Raw genomic sequence first — 23,057 nt, forward strand, 5'->3', positions numbered from 1 at the left:
AATAATTGGAAAAACTGAAAATTCTGCATCCCCTACTTATAATTTTATCCAGCTTCTTAAGGGTTTGGGGCAGTCTTAAGGATGAAAATGGGCTTCCTTATCTCATCCTGCAGAATATGAAGGAAGAAAAAACTTTGTCACTGAAGCGCAATCAGTTTGCTAAAAAGGCAATGTGATTTCACTGAGGGAGAAAGCAACATTCTGCCTATGGATTTCCTACCTTTTAAAACCCAATCTTAAACAGATCGTGTGACCAACATGGATCGTTGAGGTAAATGATAGTTTTTCATCCATATGTTTGTCAAAGCATGAGAGGAAGCAATGTAAGTGCAGAAATCAAGAACGGGATTCAACTTCTCTAAAAACCCTGCCCATGATAGGGAAAAGTCTTAAGCTACTGCTGGACAAGCTGAATAACAAAGAACCCCTTCATAATGAAATAGCAGACATTAAACACAGAGCACAGAATCATAGGGCTGGAAGGAACTTCAGAGGTCCTTCAAGTCCAAGCCCCTGTTCAAACAGGAGACCTTATACCAGGGGTAGGCAACCTTGGCTCTTTTATGACTCATGGACTTCAGCTCCCAGAATTCCTGAGCCAGCATGGCTGGCTTAGGAATTCTGGGAGTTGAAGTCCACGAGTCATAAAAGAGGCAAGGTTGCCTACCCCTGCCTTATACCATCCTGGTCAAATGGTTATCCTGTCTAATTTTGGAAACCTCCAGTGATGGAGCACCCATATATAAATTAGCTGCTTGAGAAAACATTGTACCTAAGTACACAGAAGAGCTCTTCTTTCCAGACTGTTCCTTATAGGATCCAAAAGGGGAAAAAACTGAATACACTGAATACATTTTGACCCTGCAGGTTCCAAGAACTGATTCCATAAAATATGTTCAATCAGTTTTACTAGCAGGTTAAATTCACGCAGAGGTAAACGAAAGCAATGACCACAGAACGGAGGGCTGTGGTTCCTATAGACCAGAGGTCTTCAAACTTGGCCCTTTTGTGACTTATGGACTTCAACTCCCAGAATTCCTCAGCCAGGCATGCCTGGCTGAGGAATTCTGGGAGTTGAAGTCCACAAGTCATAAAAGGGCCAAGTTTGAAGACCCCTGCTATAGACCATCCAGCTCTCCACTTAATGGAAGAAACGTACAGCCTCAAAGTTCTTTCTGGCTCCACTTCCCAAAAGCAATGGGGAGAGGATAGACGAGACATAAGAATCTCTACCTTCTCCCATCCAAGGCACTCTTTCTCCCCGCTCCTCTTTAAGGTAGCATGGAGAGGATAGAAACTGGAAGACTGAGCAGAAGCAGACGACCAAATTTAATCCTGCAGACCATACAGTCTAACTCTTCTTACTATGAAGACACGGATGGAATCAATTTTCCAACTTCATTGTTTAAAGCCTGGTAAATATAATCACAACTCAAGACTTGGATTGGCAAGTCTGGCATTTGTTGTTTGTTTTTTTCCCCACTGGGTATTCTAAAAGCCTGTACATGTTACTTCTTTCAGGTCTGTCTTAATTCTCTAGTACTAGGTCAGCCTTTTTTTTTTCCAGAAAGGAAGGGCTCAAATTTAGGTTCACGGCACTTGTACATACATTCCTGAATCTGTAAACAAGGAACACTGACATCTGGTAAATGAAATGAGCAACTACATACACTGGTTAAATCTAACTGCCCAGGCAGCTATATAGACCATCTATATTATAGCATGTAGTTGTTGGACTACAAATAAATGAATTGATATCAATCCACTAGCTACACAGAATCCTAAAACTAGGTTAATAACTTATTCTTAATTGTAGTACTGTATCCCATGCTTTTTCATACTGTTTATTCTGGGATTTGGCATCAGAACATTGTTACAGAGCTTGAAACAGCAAGATGGTGAAAAGTTTAGACATGCCTATATGAAATGCAAGCAACCCTGAAAAATGCATAGAAATTCCAAGATGTAATATTATTTATCTTGATATTAAAATACTTCTGCTATCTAAGATGCTACAAGCTTTCCTTTAAATAAATAACAGTTCTAAAGAACCTGAGGATAAACAGGATAAAAATTAGAAGCAGAAGAAACTTGTGCTAATGTCATCTCTGGGATCTGGCTACTAAGTAGACATCCTGATTGCTCCACAGGAAAACTCTCCAGGTTAAATAGACAAAAGAAGAGCAAAGAAGGGAAATCAGTCCAAACAGTACCAAACATTCTGCATTATTTACTGCTAAGCAATTCTTGGTTAGACTCACACACACAGGGTTTTGGTTAGCACTATCTTTAAAGTCTGGATTAATACAGTAAAGTATATTTTCTAACATTTTATCTGAGCACCATTTCAAAGAAATCACAGCTGATTTAGCTCCTTGGCTAGATTTTTAAACCAGTCAATGTGCTTCTTTCTGAAATACAAATTTTCCTAAGAACATTGGCAGCATCCCTTGTTGCAGTACATCAACAAATGGAAGGAACCACTTCTTTAATTTCCAGATTGTACAGCCTCTGTCTCTTACAGAAGCTCTTTGATGCTTTATCCCAGGCAGGAACAGTAAAGGTAGCAAAATTTCACAAACTCTGGGATCACAAAATTAGCTGCTCCTCTTGCAATCAGCAATGGCAGAACACATCCCACTCACATATTTGCAAGGCTCTGCTGCCAAAAATGTGTAAATGTGCATTAGTGTGATTACCGTAAAATTTATCTTGATTCACTAGGCCAGTGTCCCAAAGTTCACATCTCTCCTTCCTGTAAAAGTATCCCAGTTTCTCAAGCTGCAAATTCAGATCTACTGAGACAACTGCATTTGAAACATCCTTTTACCAACATTAAATGCATTACTTATTTAGTCTTTCAATGTACTGTGCCTCATTTTTACTAGTTAGCAATTATTAGAACAATTAATTTATTTCCCTGAGAACTTTTATTTTGTTGTACTCCAAGAAGAAACAATTTCATGGGTTAGGATATTCCACTTGTCAGTTTATGAAATGCAAGTATGATATTATCACCTTTAGCATTTTAAATTAAAAACAAGTCCAACTGTTTTAACTGAGCTTGTTTTCAAAGATATACGCTCAGTTGATTAATTATAGTTTCCAAGGTAGAGTAGAAGTTAATAATATAGCCCTTAAAGAATTCTAGGTTTAATAGTTAAAGGATAGAATGAAACCTTTAATTCAATATTTAGTAAGTTAGTTTTGATGCCTTCTTGTTATAACAAGGCCTTTCAGTCAGTGTTGGTGCTGCATTTTTAAACATAAAGTCATTATTACTCATCATTAGAACAAGCTCCAGTTCTTGGAAATCTTGAAGTCTTGAGATGTCTTTGTCCTTAAAGAAATTAACATTGAAAATTAGAAGCAGTGCTTAGAGTCAGCAGAAGGAACACAGTACCAAAACATTTGACCATTTTTTTCACGATCTGCTTGGCTGGAACAGACATTTTGCCCCTCTTTAAACTCTTTTAATTCCACAGTTGTTCCTAGTTATATTTTTAAATATACTTCTGTGTATTGAAGAGGATTAAATTTAATTGGAAAATTATAAATCTCTGGTGCAGCAATCTAGAGCAGTAGTTCTCAATCTTTTCTTCACCATGGACCCCCTTTAAATACCACAAATCCCAAAGACTTAAGATTGAAATCATAACATTTCTTCAGGCCTTTGTGGACTCTCTGTGACAAGATTGTGGGCCCCCAGGGAGCCACGGACCACAGGTTGAGAACCACTGATCTAGAAGAATATGAAATAAAATAATTAGAAAAACATTGCCTGTTACTTTCTTCTTTCTGTCCCCTTCTCCTTCTGCAAGTCTGAACTAGGTTTTTCCAATTTTTCCAGTTTGTAATATGTTTTAGATTCTTTATAAAAAGATTAGGTTGTTAGGTATTTGCACTTAGATCCTCCTGAAATCAATCTGAAAATGTTAGTTGTGATTGAATGAATTTCTGTGAAGTTTTCACCAAACTTAATTTGGAGTCAAACAAATGGCAAACTTAATCTATGAGTTGGAAAGAAATAATTGAAGCAAGATTTTGGTGGTAAAGCATTGGAATGTAACAAAAAAAGGATAGTTATGCAGATATGCACTAGTTATCGTGAATGCCTTTGGGGCTCAGTTTCAACTCTTTGATATGTTGTTCTTACAAGTTATGAGCTTTATCTAGAAGCGAATGCTTGCAAAATCTAAAAACAGCCCTGTAAGTATCACCATGTAAAATAACTACTGAAGGACAAAATTTCTTTAAAAGGTGGGTTATTATTCACATGACAATACTTCTCCCATGTCTGCTAATTTTTGTAGCATTTGCACGTGTCAGTCTATTTCTCTGGAAATAATTGCTCAAAATTTTCCTGCATACAGGTTGCATCATTTAGCGCAGGGGTGTCAAAACTCAATTTCATTGAGGGCCGCATCAGCATTGCGGTTGCCCTCAGGGGACCGGGTGGGTATGGCCAGGTTGGGCGTGGCCTACTGGGTGGGCGTGGCTAGAGTGCGTATGGCCTACTGGGTGGGCGTGGCCAGCTCCACATCGTTCGCATCAAGGGTTCCTATGGGGGCCTGGGCAGGAGTGGGACAGATCTGGGGGTCTCTGGCAGAAGGAGGGTCTCTGGGCCAGGGCCAAGGCAGTGGGGGCCGTTCCCTCCCTGTTTCCAGGATGGCTTCGCGGGCCACATGAAACCACTTCGTGGGCCGGATCTGGCCCCCGGGCCTTGTGTTTGACATGTCTGATTTAGCATATCCACAAATCCCTTATAGAGTTCACTGAAAATAAAACACGAGCTTGAGCAAAATAATGTAATGTTTATGCATAACAAATCCACTCATAAAAAAGGAATGTTTACTGAGACTGCATCCAAATCTTTCATTTTTAGTCACTTTTATGGCAGAATTCCAGTTCCAGACTTTATAAACTGAGGTACTACGTATATCACAGTATTTTGGACACTGATATTTGGTATTATTACCGAAACCTGGTTGGGCCCAGAGGGTGGGGTCCCTTTGGTTGATCTTTGCCCACCAGGTTTCCGAGCGTTACACCAGCCTCGGGCTCAAGGTAGGGGCGGGGGAGTGGCGGTAGTTATCAGGGAGACCTTATGTCCGCGGGAGACCACCGTTCCTCAGATAGTCGGGTGTGAGTCTCTCTTTTTGAGGTTTGGTTCGGGGGCGCAGTTGGGCTTGCTGCTGGTGTACATTTCGCCTAGTCACACAGCGGCAGCCCTGCCTGAGCTACTCGATGTCCTCTCCGGTTTGGTGATTGAGTTCCCCAAACTGTTAGTTTTGGGTGACTTCAATCTACCATCCCTGGGAGGGTCATCTGAGTTGGCTCGGGAGTTCATGGCTTCCATGACGGCCATGGACCTGACGCAGGTAATTTCTGAACCGACTCATGAGGGAGGCCACACCCTGGACCTAGTTTTTTTATCTGGACGATGGTTGGATGATCTTGGTGGGGGCTCTCCATTTATCATGCCCCTGTCATGGACCGATCATCACCTCCTGCGGCTGGTCTTCCGTTTTACCACCCCCCGCCGTGGGGATACGGAACCAATTAGATGGTACCGTCCCAGGCGCTTAATGGACCCTGATGGGTTCCAGGCGGCGCTGGGATCCCCACCTGCCTCCGTCGCTCACAACTCGGCGGATGCCTTAGTGGAAGCCTGGGAAAGGGCAGCCACTGGGGCACTGGACCGAGTTGTACCCTTGCGGCCCCTGACCCGGTGCAGATCCCAACGAGCTCCATGGTTCTCCGCGGAGCTCCGGGAGATGAAGCGTCGGAAACGGGGCCTAGAGAGCTGCTGGAGGTCCAGCCGATCCGAATCCGACCGGTTGCGGTTAAGAACCTATATTAGGTCTTATCTCGCTGCGATGAGGGTGGCGAGGTGTAATTACTACTCCACCCTCATCGCGTCCGCAGATAATCGCCCGGCCGCCCTGTTTAGGGTGACTCGCTCGCTCCTTAATCAGGAGGTGAGGGAGGATCCCTTGCAGGGTCGTGCCGAGGAGTTTGGTCAGCATCTGTCGGATAAAATCGCTCGGATTCGGACCGGTTTGGACTCCAGCTGGGCAGAGTCTGGCGATCAGGACACGGGCGGTCTTGTCAATGTTACCTGGGAGGAGTTTGATTCTGTGACCCCTGATGAAGTGGACAGGATTATGGGGAGGCTGAGCTCCACCACATGTTTATTGGACCCGTGCCCTTCCTGGCTGGTTTATGCAGCTAGGGAGAGGACACGAGGCTGGTTCCAGGCGGTGATATCTGCTTCCTTGAGTGAGGGTAACTTCCCCTCCGTCTTGAAGGAGGCGGTGGTGAGACCCCTCCTCAAGAAGCCTGCCTTGGACCCAGCTGTGTTGAACAACTTTCGTCCAGTCTCCAACCTTCGCTTTCTTGCGAAGGTTGTTGAGAGTGTGGTGGCGCATCAGCTCCCTTTGGCCCTGGATGAAGCGGATTATCTGGATCCGTACCAATCGGGTTTCAGGCCCGGGTACAGCACAGAGACGGCATTGGTCGCGCTGGTGAATGATCTCTGGAGGGCTCGGGATAGGGGATGTTCCTCTGTCCTAGTCCTATTAGACCTCTCAGCGGCTTTCGATACCATCGACCATGGTATCTTGCTGCGGCGTCTCAGGGGATTGGGAGTGGGAGGCACGGTCCTTCGGTGGTTCTCCTCCTATCTCCTGGGACGCTCGCAGTCGGTGTTGGCAGGGGGGCAGAGATCGGCCCCTAGGTCTCTCGTTTGTGGAGTTCCTCAGGGGTCGGTTCTCTCGCCTCTCCTGTTCAACATCTATATGAAACCGCTGGGTGAGATCATTCGTGGTTTTGGAGTTGGGTATCATCAATATGCTGATGATACCCAACTTTTCTTTTCGACCCCAAACCACCCCAGTGATGCCCTCGCTGTGATGTCCCGTTGCCTGGAGGCGGTTCGGGTCTGGATGGGGAGGAACAGACTTCAACTCAACCCTGACAAGACTGAGTGGCTGTACATTCCGGCATCCCGGGACATTCAAAATGTTCCATCTCTTTCTATGGGGGGTGAGTTGTTACCCCCCGTGGATAGGGCTCGCAACTTGGGAGTCCTCCTAGACTCACGACTTACCTTGGAAGAACATGTAGCAGCTGTGACTAGGGGGGCTTTCGCCCAGGTTCGCCTGGTGCGCCAGTTGCGGCCCTATCTGGACCGGGATGCCCTGTGTACGGTCACTCATGCGCTCGTGGCCTCTCGCCTTGACTACTGTAATGCTCTCTACATGGGGCTTCCCTTGAAGACCACTCGGAGGCTCCAACTGGTACAGAATGCGGCCGCGAGAGTTGTCTTGGGAGTTTCCCGGTACTCCCATGTTACACCTTTGCTCCGTGAGCTGCATTGGCTACCAGTTGTCTTCCGGGTGAGGTTCAAGGTCTTAGTGATGGTTTTTAAGTCCTTACATGGCATGGGTCCGGAATACCTCGGGGATCACCTGCTGCCGGCGTCAACTCCCCTCCGCCCAGTGCGTTCCCACAGAGAGGGCCTCCTCAGGGTGCCTCCGGTCAGAGAATGTCGGCTGGTGGCCCCCAGGGGGAGGGCCTTCTCTGTGGGCGCCCCGGCTTTGTGGAATCAGCTGCCGGTGGAGCTCCGGATGGCACCGGATCTCCGCTCCTTCCGGCGTGGGTTAAAGACCCACCTATTTGAACAAGCTGGCCTGGCCTGATGGGGAATTAATTTGGGTTTTAAATATTGCTATATTTTATTGTTTTATCGTGGGCATTAATTTAATTCTATTTTAACTTTTGTAGTTTTGTATTTTTATTATATGCCCTGTACACCGCCCTGAGTCCCTTGGGAGAAGGGCGGTATAAAAATTTAATTAAATAAATAAATAAATAAATATTATCACCAAATATTATGAACTCCAAAATGACCAGTAATCACTAAAGAAGAAATGAGGTTTATGAGTAATCCATTACATTAGTATTTAATTAATCCATTTTTGTGCAGGAAATGCCTCACTATATGCAATTAATTATGCAATCTTTGACATACTGATTTGTTTCCCATGGCAACAACTATATATAAAATTAACCTTAGGTTCCTTATAATGACAAAGTGCAATATTATCTATTATTAAGACTGACAAAAAGACCAATAGAGCAGTCCCATACAATAGTTATTGGCTCATGATCAGTTGTTTAATGATGATTCAGTCATACCAGCTTCAGGACAGGTGTTTTGCCGTCCATTAAAGCATTCAGAATGGGTCCTTCACAGCTCGTAATACTTCTAGTCATTGTAAAATGTCATGCCAGCCCCTCATCTCCATTACATAACCACATTTTTGGTTCTCCACAACCTATTCACATTTACAACCAGTTGCCAAATGACCTGCAATCGTGATTGTCATTTGCAATCTTCTCTGCCAAAAAAACAACGGGGAAGCCAGCAGGAAAGATTGCGAGCAGAGGGGAGAGTGGATTTGGGGTTCATTTCCCCAGCACGCCAAATGATTAACACACCATTCGGTGCAGGGGGGAAGGTTCTTCTCAGGCACTGGAGGAACAGAGCTCAAATCTGGTGAAAATGTTAGCTAATGCCATTATTCTGGAAGACTCAGAATGCTGGGGTTCACTACCATTTTATTTATTTATTTATTTAGTTATATTTAGATACCGCCCTATTCCCTGAGGACTCAGGGCGGTTTACAGGGAATTAAAAATCCAAAATACAAAAATTAAGAACCAAATTAAAAAATATTAAATTGACCCTGTACTCAATTAAAAAGAACCCCAAATTAAAAATTTCTCCTCAGTCTGGGCCCAAGAGCTCGAAGAGCCAGGTCTTCAGGCCCCGGCGGAATGATCGGAGGTCGGGGGCAGTTCTCAGCTCCACCGGCAGCTGGTTCCAGAGGGCAGGCGCTCCCACCGAGAAGGCCCTATCCCTGGGTGTCACCCGCCGGCAATCTCTTACCGGCGGGACCCTGAGCAGACCCTCCCTGTGGGAGCGCACTGGGCGAAGGGCGTTTGATGCCGGCAGTAGGTCTTCCCTCAGATATCCCGGACCCAGGCCATGTAGGGCTTTATAGGTGATAACCAGCACCTTGAATTTCACCCGGAGGGCAACCGGAAGCCAATGCAGCTCACGGAGTAGAGGTGTTACATGGGAGTATCGGGAAACCCCCATTACAACTCGCGCGGCCGCATTCTGCACCAGTTGAAGCCTCCGAGTGGTCTTCAAGGGTAGCCCCATGTAGAGAGTGTTACAGTAGTCCAGACGGGAGGTCACAAGCGCGTGAGTAACTGTGCGTAGGGCGTCTCGGTCCAGATAGGGACGCAACTGGCGCACCAGGCGAACCTGAGCAAAAGCCCCCCTGGTCACGGCTCCTATATGGTTTTCGAAATTGAGCCGTGAATCCAGGAGGACGCCCAAGTTGCGAGCCCTATCGACGGGGGGGTAACACCTCACCCCCCATCATTAAGGATGGAATAACTTGGTTAACCCGAGATGCCGATATGCACAGCCACTCAGTCTTGGCGGGATTGAGACGAAGCCTGTTTCTCCCCATCCAGACCTGAACCGCCTCCAGGCACCGGGACATCACGGAGAGGGCATCACTGGGTTGGTTCGGGGTGGAAAGAAAAAGTTGGGTATCATCAGCGTACTGATGATACCCCACCCCAAAACCACGAATGATCTCGCCCAGCGGCCTCATATAAATGTTGAACAGGAGAGGCGAGAGAACCGACCCCTGAGGAACTCCACAAATGAGAGACCTCGGGGCGGATCTCTGCCCTCCTGTCAACACCGACTGCGAGCGGCCCTGGAGGTAGGAGGAGAACCACCGTAGAACGGTGCCTTCTGGAGGGGTGAGAAGACCATTCACCAAAGCACTAGTAAATGCCAGCATTCTGAGCCTTCCCTAACAATGGCGGTCACCAGCATTTTTGCCAGATTTGAGATCCATTCCTCCAGCAGACTGAGATTTCCTCAGGGAGGGGAGGGGAAGCCCTTCATTCCAATGAAAGAATGGACCTTAAATCTGACAAAAATGCTAGTGAATGTGTTTCCCTCCGAAGGCTCGGAATGCTGGCTTTCACCAGTCTTTTCTCTAGCAGAGGGGAAAATATTAGCAAACGCCTTTGTTTGAAAAGCTCAGAAGGCTAACATTTGCTAGCATCTTAGCAAATGCCACCATCTTCACCCTTATGAATTTCTCATGGCCATTCCCCCTGTGGAGCAGGAAGAGAGCCCAGGCATGAATGCCAGGGAGGCTCTCTCCTGGGCACTCTGCTTAACAACCTGCATGGTCACTTAATGACCGCAACTGGGAGAGTCGGGATTGTGTTCGCTGAACGAAGTGATCGTATAGCATCCTACTCAACAGTCAAATTCTGGGCCCAACTGTGGTCGTACGTGGAGGACTACTTGTTCGTGATTACTGGAAAGATCATCATAAATTATTTAGAGGGGTTTCCCCTCACATAAAGGAGGGATCAAAATACCATATGGACATTCAGACCCACATATATATTCATTGTAGCCCTTAAATAGATAACGAAGACTGCCAAACGGGATTCACTAAGTGAAATGCAGTCCTCCATTTTGGCTGGCCTGGCCAAATGCTTCTAGGTCTGTGCAATCCTCTTGAGATTTCAAAACCCACAGAGTCGTGAAACACTAAACAGACCACAACGCATACCTGCTGGACTGGACTGCATTTGACTTAGAAAGTCATAAATTCTCCCAAGCCACTCATAACTAACTTGAAATAAAAACGTACCTTTCTTAATACAGTATTTGGAAGCTTCCTGATTTTCTCCACATGTTCGGGGTTAACTCCCAATTCACAGCAGCTCACCCGAAGCAGTTCTTTGTACGTCAATTCTTGTCGATCCAATTCAATTTCAATGAAGTCATTCTCCTTCAGGGCACGGTTTTGAATTCTGACCTTAAGTACCAGTTCTAATTAAAATAAACCCAAATAAAGACAGTCATTAGTAGACATGTAGCAGTTTTTTCAATCTTAATTCCATTTTAACAATTTGCCCTATTTATTCTGACAAGGACATGCCAATGAGATTCCCAAAACAATCCTACACCATAGAAAGCAGGCAGAGGAAATTTGTGACGCTCTAAGGACCCCGCCATCCTGCACTCTGGGTTACGTTGTGGATCAGCGAATCTGGAAAAAATCAGTTTCCCCACCTCGGAGGGGGCAGAGGTTATATTTGTAGTACAGATAATCCTCGACTTACAACAGTTCATTTAGTGAGTGTTCAGTTACAACGGCACTGAAAAAGCAACTTATGACCACTTTTCACACTTACAACAGTTGCAGCATCCCCCGTGGTCACGTGATCAAAATTTGGATACGTGGCAACTGACTAAATATTTAGGACGGCTGCAGTATCCTGAGATCATTCATTTATTTATTTATTTATTTATTTATTTATTTATTTATTTATTTAATTGCATTTATATACCGCCCTTTCCCTGAGGACTCAGGGCGGTTTACAGGGAGTTAAAAATCAAACATACAAAAGTTAAAAACCAAGTTAAAAAATATTAAATCAACCCTGTACTCTTAAAAACTCCAGTTAAAAAATTTCTCCTCAGCCTGGGCCCGAGAGCTCAAAGAGCCAGGTCTTCAGGCCCCGGCGGAATGATCGGAGGTCGGGGGCGGTCCTCAGCTCCACCGGCAGCTGGTTACAGAGGGCAGGCGCTCCCACTGAGAAGGCCCTATCCCTGGGTGTCACCCGCCGGCAATCTCTTACCGGCGGAACCCTGAGCAGACCCTCCCTGTGGGAGCGCACTGGGCGAAGGGCGTTTGATGCCGGCAGCAGGTGTTCCCTCAAATACCCCGGACCCAGGCCATGTAGGGCTTTATAGGTAATAACCAGCACCTTGAATTTCACCCGGAGGGCAACCGGAAGCCAATGCAGCTCGCGGAGTAGAGGTGTTACATGGGAGTATCGGGAGACCCCCATTACAACTCGCGTGGCCGCATTCTGCACCAGTTGAAGCCTCCGAGTGGTCTTCAAGGGCAGCCCCATGTAGAGAGCGTTACAGTAGTCCAAACGGGAGGTCACAAGCGCATGAGTAACTGTGCGTAGGGCGTCTCGGTCCAGATAGGGACGCAACTGGCGCACCAGGCGAACCTGTGCAAAAGCCCCCCTGGTCACGGCTCCTATGTGGTCTTCAAAATTGAGCCGTGAGTCCAGGAGGACGCCCAGGTTGCGAGCCCTATCAACGGGGGGTAACACCTCACCCCCCATCGTTAGAGATGGAATAACTTGGTTAACCCGAGATGCCGATATGCACAGCCACTCAGTCTTGGCGGGATTGAGACGAAGCCTGTTTCTCCCCATCCAGACCTGCACCGCCTCCAGGCACCGGGACATCACGGAGAGGGCATCACTGGGTTGGTTCGGGGTGGAAAGAAAAAGTTGGGTATCATCAGCGTACTGGTGATACCCCACCCCAAAACCACAAATGATCTCGCCCAGCGGCTTCATATAGATGTTGAACAGGAGAGGCGAGAGGACCGACCCCTGAGGGACTCCACAAATGAGAGACCTCGGGGCGGATCTCTGCCCTCCTGTCAACACCGACTGTGAGCGGCCCTTGAAAAGCTTTTACGACCTCCTGACAGGCAAAGTCAATGGGGAAGCCAGATTCACTTAACAACTGTGTTATTAACTTAACAATTGCAATGATTCACTTAATAACCGTGGCTGTAAGAGTCGTAAAATGGGGCAAAACTCACTTAACAAATGTCTCAATTAACAACATAAATTTTGGGCTTAGTTGTGGTCATAAGTCGAGGACTACCTGTAATAATATCCATGGTGAAAAAGCAAGCATTGACCATGTTGTAAAAGTAAATCTGATTCTTTCAGTTGGCCCATTTCATGGATTAATGTTTGATGGCTTGTCATGGGGGCAATGGGAGCCCACAACTCACAGAAGGAAATGTAGGTCTTAAGACTTACAAGGTAGTGCCTGACAAGCATAGGACCCTAATTCCTGTGGGGTGGGAATGGGGGTAAATCATTCCTTTGTTAGACTAACTCTCTTCTTAGTAGGAAAAAGGCTGCATGTCAGCAACGAGACCCAGATTTAAACAACAGTAATAAAGACTTATGAGCTTTGCTCTTTGGAGAAATGGAAATTTATTGCAATGAATCACTGGCACACTGACAGCCTTCAGTTTAGAAGTTGGCCATAAATGCTTTATTAAAAGCCCTGAAAATTCAGTTCCCACAAAGGATGATATCTATCTTAAATGTACAGCATTTAATACCAACATCTTATCTATCAAATACACAATAAAGGTAAAGGTAAAGGTTCCCCCGCACATGCGTGCTAGTTGTTTCCAACTCTAGGGGCCGGTGCTCATCTCCGTTTCTAAGCTGAAGAGCCAGCGCTTGTCCGAGGACGTCTCCGTGGTCATGTGGCCGGCATGACTAGATGCCAAAGGCACACAGAAGGCTGTTACCTTTCCACCGTAGTGGTCCCTATTTTTCTACTTGCATTTTTATGTGCTTTCAAACTGCTAGGTTGGCAGAAGCTGGGACGAGTAAGAGGCGCTCACTCTGTTACGCAGCACTCGGGATTCGACCCACCAAACTGCCGACCTTCTGATCGACAAGCTCAGCGTCCTAACCCACTGAGCCACCGCGTCCCTCAAATACACAATAGTATAAGTAATTACCAACGATAACAAAAATCATGTCACGTTTGTGCTCAGATTTTAGAATGGGCTTCTCAAAGAGGTTTAATTTTAGCTAAAACTTTTTCCAGTACCAGCTTTTTACAATGTTGTATTGCTTGTGTTATTTTTCTTTTTTAAAAAAAAAAAAACCTGGATTTTAATCTTAGATTTTTAAATATTTTAATTACCGTAAACCTTGAAGCACACACACAAAAAAAGCAAGCTGAAATATTTTATAGACTAGATTCGATTTCCCCCCTTTGTCCCTGGCTACCTGTCAGGAGAAGATTTTAGATTAAGGATATTTAAAAGCAGTGAGCTGGATTCCTGGTTTCCTTTCTGCTATGGCAGGGGTCGGCAACCTCGGCTCTTTTATGACTCGTGGACTTCAACTCCCAGAATTCCTGAGCCAGCTATGCTGGCTCAGGAATTCTGGGAGTTGAAGTCCACGAGTCATAAAAGAGCCGAGGTTGCCGACCCCTGTGCTATGGGATTCATAGATAACCTGTAGTGCAGCAATTAAAGAATTTCATTGTGACTGGGAAGACCCAGGTTCAAATTACCCTTAGTGATTATATATTCAATCGATGACTTGGGGTTAATCACTCCCTCTCAGTCCAAACTGCCTCCCAAAATTGCTATTATAGGAATAAAATGCAGGGAGCTCCCCACAGTAGCTGCTATGACCTTTTGTAGGAGGTAAATGAAAAAATAAACTTTAAATAAATATAACCAAATATATTTCTACCTTCTATCAGGAATGCTTCCAGCAAAAATCACTGCTGCCATTTTGTTTTAAAGAAAAGCATGGTTCTTTTTTTTTTTATCAAAAACCTGTGGCATGCATTGAAATGACAAAAGCAATAAAATACAGAAAATAACACCCCATAAATACACTGATTAATTTGGGAGGTCCAGGACCAATTCTGATTAGTAGCTGAAAAGTAACTTCTCATGCTAAAAGATTACATTAAAATGCCAAAGTGTCTGAAAAAAATATATTTCACAACACTAAGCAGCTGGTTTCCTGTGCACCAACCAAGCACACCTCTCAAAGCAACCTGGCTAGGTTTGCAAAAAAAAATATAGATCCTCTTTGAAAAGAAATGCTTATTAATACTTATATGTGTTATAAAGCCTTTCTTTTGAAGGTTTCCCACAGCCCTCTTATATAGAGCTGCTTAGCTAACAAAAGATACAAGTTCCGCAACTCTAAAGTAGCCATATCGCTCTCTGTGGACACACATACACACACTTGAGCTAGTAGTATCAGATGTTAGTAGCTAGATCTTCTGAGGGAGAGCCTGTGATCAATTCCCATGTACATTTAATATAACCCCTGTAAAAAATCTGAATGACAGATTCTGCTCACGTTTGCCTGTTCAACGGGTTCCCAATCATGCCTCAGACCTCACATACATAAACCTTTTTTTTAAACTTTTTTACTTCCTAAACTCTTTCAAGCATCAAACTGAATATACACAGAAATGAGAAATAGAAGTTGTGCATATCACAATCCTTTTGCCTGCACATTCAGATCTATGTAGGAATGTATGAATAATTTTGAAGTGACTGTTCTCTCAGCATATCACCAAAAAAAAAGGAACCAGAAACTCTACTGGATTTTACTTACAGTTACCTAAAAAATCTTATCCCGACTACAACAGCAGGCAAAAAGTGGCAAAAGTTCCAAGTGAAGAAATAAATTTTTTGTAGAGTTTTGTGAAATGGTGGTAATGATGCATGTACTTAAGTTGTCTGGAAACCGCACAATTTCTCTACATGAGGTTACCTTGCATATTATTAAAGGGAATTGCTCCGGTAAAGAAGAAGGGCTGAAATGTTGGGACAGCTCCTGTGTAAGGGCCACTGGGTTTCTGGGTTTCTGGCTGTGTAGATCCAGCTGGGGAACAGTGTGTCCTGCTTGGAGGAACAGAGAGCTGATGAGCATGACCATTCTGAACAACGGGCTCCAGGCATTCTACAGCGATTGCTTTTGTCACGTCTCCATCACATCCTACAGAAGCTTTTCCATGCTGCAATACTGCTGTGGCAGATGTCTGTGCTGGAGGCAAAGAAACTGGAGGGTCCATGTTGTGTTTTTCTAAAGGAGAAAGTCTTCCATTCAAAGAGGAAGCTGAGGTGCTGCTAGTGCTACTATTCATGGAGTTGTACACATAAGGAAAAGGCGGGTTAGATAAATAATTTGGGATAATTGGCAAGTCTTTCTTCACATCCAAAAGCTCATCAACATCTTCCACTACAGAAGAAAAAAAAGAGGGGGGTTGGTTACAATATGTACATAATAATAGATGTTATTTATGTTTAACCACAAAGGTTATGCTACAATAAAATCCTTTTGAGAAAATAGGTATTAAATATACAGCACATATAATATATTTATTTTTATTTATTTTATTTTAATCCCATTTATATCCCGCCCTTCTCCGAAGACTCAGGGCGGCTTACAATCTAAAGCACAAATCAATGTGCTTAGCAATAGCCTTCATTCTATGTATATGCCTGCTTATATGTGTATCTACTACTAGCCTGGTTTTAGCAAATTAAAATTCAGCAGTCCATATCTGATTTTTTTTTAATAAAACTGTGAGAGGTTCACATACAGGAAGTCCTTGACTTATGATCACAATTGAGCCCAAAATTTCCGTTGCTAAGCAAGATAGTTGTTAAGTGAATTTTGCCTTATTTTATAACCTTTCTTGCCACAGTTAAGTGAATCACTGCAGTTAAGTTGTTAAGGGAATGTGACTTCCCCATTGACTTTGTCAGAAGGTCACAAAAGGTGATCATATCACCTCATTGTGAATACCTATCAGTTGCCATACATCAGAGATCTTCAAACTTGGCCCTTTTATGACTTGTGGACTTCAACTCCCAGAATTCCTCAGCCAGTGTGCCTGGCTGAGGAATTCTGGGAATTGAAGTCCACATGTCATAAAAGGGCCAGGTTTGAAGATTCTTGCCATAATCATATGATAGTGGGGAGGCTACAATGGACGTATGAAAACAATCATAAGTTACTTTTTTCAGTGCTGTTATAACTTTGAACAGTCACTAAATGAATGGTTGTAAGTTGAGGTCTACCTGTAGTCACATTACTAATAATTCTAATTCAAGGTCACAAAATAAAAAGTCCACAAGAGAACCCATAGAGAATCTCGGTAGAGATTCAAACCATCTCCTTGGCATTCTGATTTTCTATGATATATTTGAACTGTCAAATTATACGGTATTTTACCTCCCAGCATCTTCCTAATTTCCCTTTTGGATGTTAACTGGAGTGCTTTTTCTTCTTTAACAGTGAGGATGTCTTTATCTGCGCCAGCCTCTAGAAGGTATGCCACCACCAGGGCATGGTTTCGTTTACAGGCCCAGTGCAAGCAAGTCCTGTACAAGAAAAAGATAGAGACTTATTGAGTTTTATTAAGGGAAAAGGGAAGGATGACCCCTTCCCTTCCACTACTAAGCCATTGTGTCATAATTTAGATATCCTTATGGTGACACCTACTGGACAACTCTCAAAAAACAAAAAAAGATGGTGCTAGAAATGTCATGCTTGCATCTTAGCTCTTCAAGCAGCAAGAATAATGTATTTAAAGTTTTCCCATATCTGAGGCACGCACTCCTCATTTTCATTCCATCCCAAATGAAAATTAAAAGCACACTTCACCCCAGAAGGTTTGTTTGTATCAAACAGTTCAGTTCAGAATGTGAAACTTTCACATGTAAAGTTATATTTTGCCAATAAAACTCTTTAATTGATCAAGATGCATTTTTTTCCAGAATAGATATTTTCCCCACTGCAAATCAATCATTCTCAGTTCAACAATCTCAAATTATGTTGGATAGCAAAATGTTATACTGCTGGGGGAAATTCCCTTTCCCAATTTAAATCCTCAATGTTTGAGCTAACTGCTAATACATATGTTAGTCTTATATCAAAATGTTTTGAAGTAAAATGACTTTCTTTCGGCATTCTCTTTCCTTAATCTTTTTTCTAATAGTATTTGGATTTAGAGGTTCTTCCATGAAAACCAGTACCTTACTGGTGGACACAGAGTCTACTTTAGCTAGACCACGGGTAGGGAACCTTGGCTCTTTTATGACTTGCGGACTTCAATACCCAGAATTCCTGAAGCAGCCATGCTCACTCAGCAATTCTGGAAATCCACAAGTCATAAAAGAGCCAAGGTTCCCTACCCCTGAGCTAGACAACAGTTTGGAAACAAAAGGACTGAAGAAATTACAATTTCTGTCAGCCTAATGCAACAATCCCTCCAGCAACTTTGTTCCCTTTCAATCAGCCTCCAAATACAAATACAAATAATTCTAACAGAAGAAAATATCTGTAGCTCAGGACTGGATTGTGGGATCCTTGGTGCTCTCTGAGCTTAGTTGTTTGCTTGCAGACATTTCATTACCCAACCAGGTAACATCATCAGTGCTGGCGTCTGTGAGGTTTGCACCCTGTTTATGTGCAGCACATATAGTACATATAGCCTTGGGGTTCTAATACTATTTTGGTTGTTTCTGATCTGCTCTTGATGTACGGTAGTGTTATCCTTTTCATAGTTGGTGTTAATTGCACTATAGCAGGTTGGGTGGTCAGGCACTTTTTGTTTGGATATCCATTTGGTTGGAAGATTTGCTTGCAGTCTGTTTCCTTTTTGTTGTTGTTGTTGTTATGGGGTGCTGCAGTGCATTTGTACTAATTTAAATAATGTTCTTTACACAGCTCCTGTGTGAAATTTGGCTGTTACTTTGGCAAGGGAGCATTTGGTTAGTGTGGGTTGGTTTTTTTTTATAGTCTTGCATTTCTAATTTGCCATTATTTCCTCTGCTGATGACAATACCCAGAAAGGTAGAGTGTTATTGTTTTTTTTCTTCTGAATATTATTCCCCTGAAGATGTTTTTTCATGTGTCTTCTCTAGTTGTTCCTTTATTATATGACAAAGGTGTTATTTACACACCTGAGCCATACTTTTGGTTGTATGCGTGAGAGTGCTAGAATTTCTAGATGTGGCATTGCAGTCTTCGCTATAAGTCCTGAGATTAGTGATTCCAAGGGTGTTCTTCTGATTTGTTGGTATATTTTTCTATCAAATTGAAATTAAATTAGTGAGGTCCATGATTCTAGGTATTTAACTATTACTGTATTTGTCTAGGTTAGGTGTGTTGTGTAGTAGTGCTGCCATGAATATTTTCTCTAATTATGGAACTGAGTGTAAAGAGTGCTGTGACATAAAAAACGTAACTTCAACTTCTATTTTTAGGTCTCTGATTTTCTAGAGGCACTTTAATGAGGAGTTAATAGAACAGGGGTGTTAAACTGCCAGCCGGCGGATTGGATCCATCACACTGAAACCATGCCCACCCCATTGCTGGCAATGGGGAAAAAGTCATGATACATCACAACATGTAATGTGACATTGCAAGTTTGACACCGCTGTAATAGAATATCTGTTCCCCTCTATGGGATGTCTAAGCTCTTTAGTAAGTTCCTTGGCTATTATTATTATTATTATTAATAATAATAATAATTTCATTTGTATACCGCCCTTCTCCCGAAGGACTCAGGGCGGTGAACAGGGCAATACATATTAAAAAAACAAGATACAAAAATTAAAAACGATTAAACAAAATGCCCACGAATAAGTTAAAACACATTAAAAAGTAGGTTAAAACAGATTAGTAAAACCCAACGCCATCCCATCAGGCCAGGCCAGCTTGTTTGAAAAGGTAGGTTTTGAGATCGCGCCGGAAGGAGCGGAGGTCAGGCGCCATCTGGAGCTCGACCGGAAGATGGTTCCATAAATCCGGCGCGCCCACAGAGAACGCCCTCCCCCTGGGGGCTATGGTGTATGTTGGGGAGCCTGGTAACAATACAACTGGGCAAAGAGGCATGTCAGTCTTTTTGTGTGTCCACAAAAGAGCAGAAGGACAGGTCCTACATAAGCAGAAATTAACACAAGACAAACAAGCAAACAGAAAATAATACTCTAATCAAAGAAGTACCAAACAGAAAATCACACCCCCGTCAAAACTGGCAGAGCAAGTTTACTGTGTATAAACAGAGAGCAAACCCACATTCAGTTGCACAGATGATGTTATCCAGTTGGTTTATGAAATGTCTGCAAGCATACAACCAAGCTCAGACAGCACAAATAATTATGCTAGAGCTGCCTGATGTAGATGGTGAAATGGAACCACTGAGCTGAGACACAACAGAATGATCTTCTCTAATGTTATCACCCTGCTATCCTGAAAAATTATTTCTTTCTGTACTATTTGCACCCTTCCTCTCCTCTGAAAGCTATGCCACATATATTCAATTCAACAAAATTAATAGATAGTGCTAAATGTCAGCCAGGTAGTGAACTTGCTAAACAAACAGGTATTTGAATGTAATTATTTCTGCTTAAAACTGAATCCTTTTTCTTGTTTACAATTACTATATCTAGAAAGGTTTTTTCCTCTTCAGCAAGAAAATGGTAAAATTTAACTAACACTGTATATAAAAAGTTACAAATATAAAGCTACTGTTATTACTGTTGTTATTGTTTAATAGCAATAGGGTTTCCTTTGAGACTACCAAAAAATTACATCAACTTTCTTAAAACACTAGATAAAACCATAAATGTCTAACCAATTCTGTGTTTTGTAAGGAATGTGCAGTGTTATCCTATAAATTATTAACAATTTCATATCAGAATTATTGTGCAAGGATCTCACTAGCTAATAACAGAACAGTACAAGGGAAGAAAATGATTAGCAGCAAAATGGATGAACTTGATTGCAGTGGCCATGGGTATACTGTTGGAACATCTAAAGGGCCAAATTGGGAACAGATCATCCTGGAAGACTATTGATACAGTTGCTTAAAGTTGATTTGATGGCACATAATCAATTTATAAACAATTACTTAATCTCTCAATTTTTTCCAAAACGTTTGATGTGATCAAAATTATCTCAGAATGTTTTATAACATGTACAAATCTTTTTATTTATTCCTTCCATTTCTACAACTATTTGGCAATACATTACTAACAGAGAATATTCTGAAATTAGCTCTCCATATAACATTACAAAACTGTCACAACTTTTGCAATGTATTAATTATATAAAGGACACACTGACTGAATATATACAGCAAAAATAGATATTATCTTTACATTTTCTAGCATCAAGATATTATTAAAATCACCAGAATATCAGATTCACCCATAAAACCTAACAACAGAAATCCTGACAGATTTATCTTTTAAAGTTTAGATTTGTTTTGTAATTCTAGATCTTCTGAAACATATCAGGCACTTCTAAAAAGCTTGAAAATAATTTTAAAAGAAATAAACCAGAAAATATATTTTAAAATTTCCAATAATTACTGCATATTTTCCTTAACTATGAAAATATATAAATGATTAGCTCTTTGGTATTACTCTTATTTGTATTATTATTAATAATACCACATTATTCTTATATTGTAATATAGGATTACAACCAAATGTAAGAAACCAACTTAAATAGATTTAAAAAATACTTAAATATAATATGCCAAGTTTATAAACCAGCAAAGGGCTTAATCATTTTTTTCCAAGTTATGTATATTTAACATGGCAAAGCTGAGAAATAATAAAAAATAATTAATTTATTTTTAACAACCGAAACTAATTGAACAAAAATACTGCCGAAATGCGTTTTCTAAAGCAAGATTACCATAAGATGAACCGGAAACTTGTGAAGTAATTTACTTGCCAAATACTTACCAGCCGTTGATTTCATTCTGAGAGTTCACATTCACTCCAAAATCCACCAATCGCTGAACTTCCTCAATATCCCCCAAAGCAGCAGCTTCTCTCAGTCTCTCTTGTAGCTCTTTTTCCTCTATTGCAGAAGTCATGTTATGAAATTCTCTCCACAGTCAACTTTAGGGTTATCAAATGCCTGCCTGCCTGCCTACCTACCTACTGTAGATGATGGATCATTTTATCACGCTAGTCAGAGGCCGACAGAATCTATCAGTTCCCTAAAAAAGAAGATCCACGTTTTCTTCTTTTAATCATAAGCGCGTCGGCAATTCTTTTCTATCTACTGCTCATAAATCAGTCTGACACTTCTGAAGGCCATTTTCCCTAATTGCATAGTTAGAGTAAATCTCGGTCGTTTCTGCTTCCGTTTTCTCTGGGGGACTCTATTAAATGAGACAACAGCGACCTGCACATTTCGTTCCCACCAGTCGTCCGACGCATAGACCGTCGACGCACAGCAAAAGGGGGGAAAAAGGGGAATAAATAGTTTCATTCTCCGTTTGATAAACCGAATGGCTGTTTAAAACATATCTACTTTACCACAATCAATTCTCTATACTATTGGCAAAGGAGCTTTTGCAATCTGCATTTGGGCTTTTACTGAGACAGTAAATTGCTCGGCAGCTTCCATTTGATCTGCCTCAAACTGCTTCCAGCAGTCTGAAATGTAAAATAGACTGAGTAAATTAACAGAAAGCCGCCTGTTTTGAAACAGTGTGGTAAGCTTAAAAATACGTTTCCACCAACGTATTGTACTGTAGTGAGTCTTTCCAGGATTGTTTCATTTTGGTGCTTCTTATTGCAATCAATAGAAAGAAGGATGCTGCAGCTCACAAAAGTTTATGCTTTTGTTAGTCTAAAAGGGTGCTACCGTGTTTCTTTGGACTTTTGCAAGCAGCACAATGTCTAATTCCCCTCTTTATATAGATCTCTTAATGTTTTTGTTAACTGCTAATTGTAGATACTCCAATCTAATTTTAAATATGTATCTCCACAATTAGCATTTTGCACATTCGGTTTTTCAGAAAAGGATCTCCCAATTTTATTGCCATTGCAACTTCAGAGCAGGATAATTTTAGTTCTTAATAACCTTTTCAAGAAATTATGTGAAAGAAGTACAAGGAGTACAAGTGACTGAGGTGTAATGATAGATTTTAGTCTTTTGGTACAACATTTAACACAGTGCTTCCCAAACCTGGGTAAATTACCCAAAATTGCAAAAAATAAGTTTTTCTTTGGATTATAACGCACAAACCAATTACCCAGTCACAACATAGGTATTTAAATAATGACTTTATGATAACAAGTTTTGAGTAATGAAGGAAAGTTTGAGAAGCATTAAGCTAACATTTACTGTATAGTGAAGATGCAGTTTTCATAGCATTCCCAAGCAATACAGGGATAGGACAAGAAGCATTTTCTTGACAAAGTAGAGGGATGGCCATTAAAATCTTCTGTTTTTGAAAAGTATTTTCCCTATTATGGAAAATTAAGTGTACTTACTGCCATATTTACTCAAAAGTAAAT

The 23,057-nt window shown here is 42.2% G+C and overlaps 1 protein-coding gene across 2 annotated transcripts; it reads right to left on the bottom strand.

Moving 5' to 3' along the window:
* Positions 1-530: 530 nt before the first annotated feature.
* On the bottom strand, positions 531-21,857 carry LOC310635224 (ankyrin repeat domain-containing protein 40-like). Of its 2 annotated transcripts, none has more exons than XM_083353946.1 (5): positions 21,489-21,857; positions 16,960-17,108; positions 15,493-15,960; positions 10,767-10,948; positions 531-3,340 (listed from the first exon to the last, which is right to left on the bottom strand). In XM_083353946.1, exons 1-5 carry the CDS (start codon positions 21,620-21,622, stop codon positions 3,194-3,196), a joined length of 1,080 nt encoding a protein of 359 aa, XP_083210072.1. In that variant the 5' UTR covers positions 21,623-21,857; the 3' UTR covers positions 531-3,193. The 2 variants fall into 2 exon arrangements, with proteins under 2 accessions (XP_083210072.1, XP_083210071.1); XM_083353945.1 differs by having other exon boundaries at positions 531-3,870.
* Between the last annotated feature and the right edge of the window lie 1,200 nt (positions 21,858-23,057).

The sequence above is a fragment of the Vipera ursinii genome (genome assembly GCF_947247035.1).
Source record: "Vipera ursinii genome assembly, chromosome: 2".
Classification (NCBI taxonomy): Eukaryota; Metazoa; Chordata; class Lepidosauria; order Squamata; family Viperidae; genus Vipera; species Vipera ursinii.

Bases quoted from the DNA above. Each gene is read 5' to 3' on its own strand.
- LOC310635224 (XM_083353945.1), bottom strand. From the start codon at position 21,622: ATGACTTCTGCAATAGAGGAAAAAGAGCTACAAGAGAGACTGAGAGAA. The intron at 17,109-21,488 runs GTAAGTATTTGG...TTTCTTGTACAG, and splicing joins CAGAATGAAATCAACGGCTG to GACTTGCTTGCACTGGGCCT. The intron at 10,949-15,492 runs GTAACCTCATGT...TATTTTAATTAG, and splicing joins TCCCTTTAATAATATGCAAG to AACTGGTACTTAAGGTCAGA.